This window comes from Vombatus ursinus, unplaced genomic scaffold (assembly GCF_900497805.2).
Source record: "Vombatus ursinus unplaced genomic scaffold, bare-nosed wombat genome assembly UNPS02003292.1, whole genome shotgun sequence".
Lineage (NCBI taxonomy): Eukaryota > Metazoa > Chordata > Mammalia > Diprotodontia > Vombatidae > Vombatus > Vombatus ursinus.
Window position 1 is genome coordinate 267430 of NW_020943070.1, and position 4438 is coordinate 271867.

A 4438-nucleotide genomic window follows, 5' to 3' on the forward strand; every position below is an offset into this window, starting at 1 on the left:
ACACACACACACACACACACACACACACACACATCTCCATCATTAGAACAGGAGTTCCTCCAAAGCATCCAAGATGCTCTGTATCTATATCCCCAACATTGAGCACAGTGCTAGGCACACAGGAAGCCATTAACAAATCACTCATTCATTCAATATACAGAAGCAAAGGGGCAGTGTCTGACAACCCCCTCCTGAGGAAGAGCTCATTATTTGACAAAAACTGGAAAGTCATCTGGCAGAAACTAGGTACAGACTAAACATCTCCCACCACATCCCAAAGGAAGTCCCAAATGAAAACACAAAGGGGTGACATTTTAAACAAATCAGCGGTAGCAAGGAAGAAATTCACTTTTTGATCTAAGGATAGCAAGAAGAAATCACAACCAAACACCAAATAGGAGGACAGAAGATAAAATGAGTACTGTGTTAAGCACTGGGGCTTAAGACAAAAGATAGCCTCTGCCCTCAAGGAGCTTACAGTCTAATATTATTTCCAAGGTACATGGGGAACAGATTCACATGTATAAGAATAAGAGCTATTCCCCATTTGAGAAATGGTGTAAGTTCTCAAGGGAAGAAATCAAAACTATATATAGCCACATTTTTAAAATGTGGAAACGCAAATTAAAGCAACTCTGAGGTTGCATTTCATATCCATAAGATTAGTTGGAGGGAATGTAGGAGAAACAGGCATATTAATGCACTACTAGTGGAGCTGTGAATCAATCCAGCCATTCTGGGAAGCAATTTGGAACCATGACTCAAAATTAATTCAACTATATATACACCCATTGACCCTAGGGTACCACTACTAGGCACACACCCCCAAGAGATTAATTAAAGAAAGAAGAAAAGGACACGTGTACAAATATATCTCTATTTTCTTTTTTGTCCATGTGGGTACAGCTCTGTTTGTAGAGCGAAGACCTAGTAACTGAAGGGATGCCCATCCGTTAGGGAATGAATAAACAGATTACAGCACATGAGTATTATGGAACATTGTACCGTAAGAAATGATGAAACATAGATTTGGAGAAATCTAGAGGGCTTACATCACTGATGCAGAGTGAGGAGAACAGAAGCACAAGAAGTTATACAGTAACAATAACAAGAAATGGAGACTCAGATCAGGTCAACCAACAGCCACCATTCCAAAAGACCCAGGAAGACGAAGGGGGGAGGGACCGAGGGACAGAATAAACCCGATCCTTCCGGACGTGGCCAATGCAGGAGTTTGTTTCGTCTGACCATGCCACCTGTTACAAGGATTTACAGTATTTTTTTTTCCCCCGAATAGGGGCAGGGAGAGAAAGTCAATTTTTAATAACGAACCCAAATTTAACAAAAAGCCTAATTGCTATTTATAGGACATTTAACTTAGTACGAGGACCTAGGAAAACAAGGTTAAAAGAGGGAAAAGTCCGGAAAAACAAGGTTGTAAAATGAAGGAGGAACAGAGTCACCAAAGGAGGCTGGAAACTGGGGATCAGGGAAACGCGACCCGCTTCATTCACACAGACCCTGTTCCTGTAACTCTGTGCTCTTCCCTCCAGCCGGTGCAGCATCCAGCCAGCTTGTGGGGGAGGGGGCCTGCTGCTGCTCTGACCCCACAAGACCTTCACACCCAAGAAGCTGAGAATGGGACCCGAGCCAAGAGTCCTCACAGAGGTGGCTGCAGGCCCGCTGTCTGTCTTTGCCAGGCTCCTACAGCCTTACCAGCTACATGCGTCCACACCTTTTACACCTTAAAGCAGGGCAGCAGGGGAAGGGTGTTATCCAAAGGTGTTAATCCTAGCTGAGGGAGGCAGGATGGGGAATGGGAAGTGGTAAAATCGCTAGATTTGGGGTCAGAAAGCCTCGTTCTAATGCCAGCAGGCATGACTCTCCAAGAACCACGGACAGGCAGGCCACAGAGCCCATGGAGTCCAACCCCCTTGTTTGACAGAAAAGGAAACCGAGGCCCAGAGAAGCCAAGGGACTTGCCCAAGTTCCCAGGAGGGCTCAGATTCTCAGACTCCAGATTCTGTATTTCTGTAGCAATAATAGTATCTTATCTCACTTGGCACTTACAACAACCCTGTGCAGTCGGTGCTGTTATCGTTCCCATTTTACAGATGAGGAAATGGAGGCAAACAGAGGTCAAAGTCATCCAGCTAATAAGCGTCAGAGCTGGAATCGGACTCCAGATTTCTATGTCACCACAATAACTTGCCCGGGGTCTCAGGGGTGGCACAAAGCAGAGCCAGGCCCAGAGCCTCAGTCTCCCTCTTTCTCCTATGACCCGCAGCCGATGCCCAGACTAGGCGTGAGCAAGGAGACGCAGAGGGTGCAGGGGCCCAGGCACTTCCTACCGTCCTTCAGCTTCTCATCGTCTGGGAAGGGCCCGTCGGGGAAGACGTCAGCTGCCAGCAGGGCAGCCCGGGAGTCTTCCAGCACCTAGGAGACATGTGCGAGGGGGGTTAGGGAAAGGGGAGGAAGGGGGGAGGAGGGAGAGGAGGGGGAGAGAGAGGAGGAGTCTGTTCTCCAAGGGGGAAGATTAGCCACCTCCAACCCCGCCTGGACACCCCAACTACGGCTTACCCCAGCCCAGCCTCACCCAGTCACTGCCCCTCCTGGAGGAGAAATGTCAGCTCTGTGAGGGCAGCGTCCCTGTTCCTGCCTTTCTTTTTATCCCCCGCACTCAGCACAGTGCATGGCACACAGTAGGAGCTTTATAAAGCCATGGAAACAAACCCACGTGGCCAACAGGAACGACCTCATCTTGGCCAACGCTCAAGGACTTGGGCGGCGGAGGGAGCGCGGGCCCCCTAGAAGAACCTTGTGTAGGGGCCGGGATTCTGTAAGCACCCCCAGCTTCCTGCTGCTGCCCCAGACCCCTCTTCTGAGGTCCGGGCTCTAGTAGAGGGGACACAGACCTAGGCCTGGAAGGGGACGCGGGGGCCACTGGCTCCAACCCCCTCATTTTACAAAGGAGGAAACTGAGGCTCAGAAACCGAATGATTTGCCCAGAGCCATATAGACAGTAGGCTTCAGAGGCAGAATCTGAACGCAGGTCCTCAGGATCCAGGACTGTGTCTCCCTCTCCACCTGAATGTAACACCCCGAGGCTTCTTGTGTGTCAGTGAAGAAGCCAGAGCAGGCCACGTGTGGGGGGCTCAGGTACTCCCCTCCACCCCCAATCCTCTGGGCACCCCACCCCCACCCCAGTAGGGGAAGCAGGCTGCGGAGTGGCAACCAGAGCCGGAGGGTGACCCACCCTGCCCAGGCTCTCCAGGATGGTAGCCCCTGGAGCAGGGGGGATGGATTCGAACTCGGAGCACAGATGACAATCACAGCTCTCATTTTGGTAGGTTTTAAGGTCACGGGTAAAAGGTAACAGGCAGAAATGCCAAAAGAGCCGTGGAGTCTGCCAGGAAAAATTACACTGTTCCACAAGCCCCAGCCCTTGTGTATGTAATTTGGAAGAGAGGAAGCACTGGGGGCTCAGGGAGGACCGTCACCTTACCCCAAGGTGGGAGCACCACCCAGGACACCCCCAGTGGAGCAAAGGAGCTTGGCCCCACCAGCCGCCAGCCTCGAGGAAGAGGCAGAGCTCAGCATGGGCCGGCCACTGAGATCCTGCCCTTCCAGGCTGCTTTCCCAACCGCCCTCCTATCACGGACGGGACACATCAGCAGAACTGAGCTTTCTGCCATTCCGTGAAGGACCAGCTTGCCCTGGGCCCGGAAGGCTCTCCCCACTCACCTGGGCCTCACCTCCTCCTGGCTTCCTGCCAGGCCCAGCTGAGGGGCCACCTCCTACACCAGGTGCTCCCTGCTCCCACCCCCAACCCAAGCTCCTTGAGGGCACAATTCCTGGCAAAGAGGACGTGCCCAATAACTGAACTAAGGGGGGTTTCAGTCCTGACGCTGAGCCTGTCCCGAAGGAAGCAGGGCTGCTTAGAGTCAGAGGACCCCCCAGAGGACTCCCTAGGCAAGCCCCTTCCCTCTCGGGCCTCAGTTTCCTCATCCATTAGATGGGGACAATAATAACAAAGTCACCGTCCTGTGAGCTTGCACCTTCAAAACCTTCTCCCGCTAATTCCCCAGCTACTCCCTGGGCCCGACGGGGCGGGGCGCTCCCAGACCCGCGGCCGGCGGAGATCTGGGGGCTCACCTTGAAGAGGCCCTTGAGCATGACATCGATAATCTTGTACTGCTGGTGGATGTCATTCAGCTCAACAAGGTTCTTCAGCGCCTTCATCTGGTCCTTGCGCTTCACTGCAAACAGCTTCTTGTCTGAGGCCCTGGTTAAGGCCGGAGCCCCGGGCCCCACACTGCCAGATGCCCACAGGACAGGCACCGAGAAAACGGAGTGCAGATATATGTGCATGTGTCTACATGCATGTGTGTGCATGCGTGCATGTGTGTGTGTGTGTATAAAGAGACAGAGCGAGAAA

The 4438-nt window shown here is 52.3% G+C and overlaps 1 protein-coding gene across 3 annotated transcripts in view; it reads right to left on the bottom strand.

The window, feature by feature from the left end:
- The window catches only part of CCDC134 (coiled-coil domain containing 134), a 14281-nt gene that overhangs the window by 5140 nt on the left and 4703 nt on the right, over nt 1–4438 (bottom strand). For all 3 annotated transcript variants that reach the window (XM_027873303.1, XM_027873312.1, XM_027873295.1), the window contains exons 3-4: nt 4156–4277; nt 2352–2436 (exon numbers count right to left, since the gene is read on the bottom strand). In XM_027873303.1, the coding sequence (XP_027729104.1) occupies nt 2352–2436; nt 4156–4277 (207 nt within the window). The remainder of the gene's footprint in view (nt 1–2351; nt 2437–4155; nt 4278–4438) is intronic.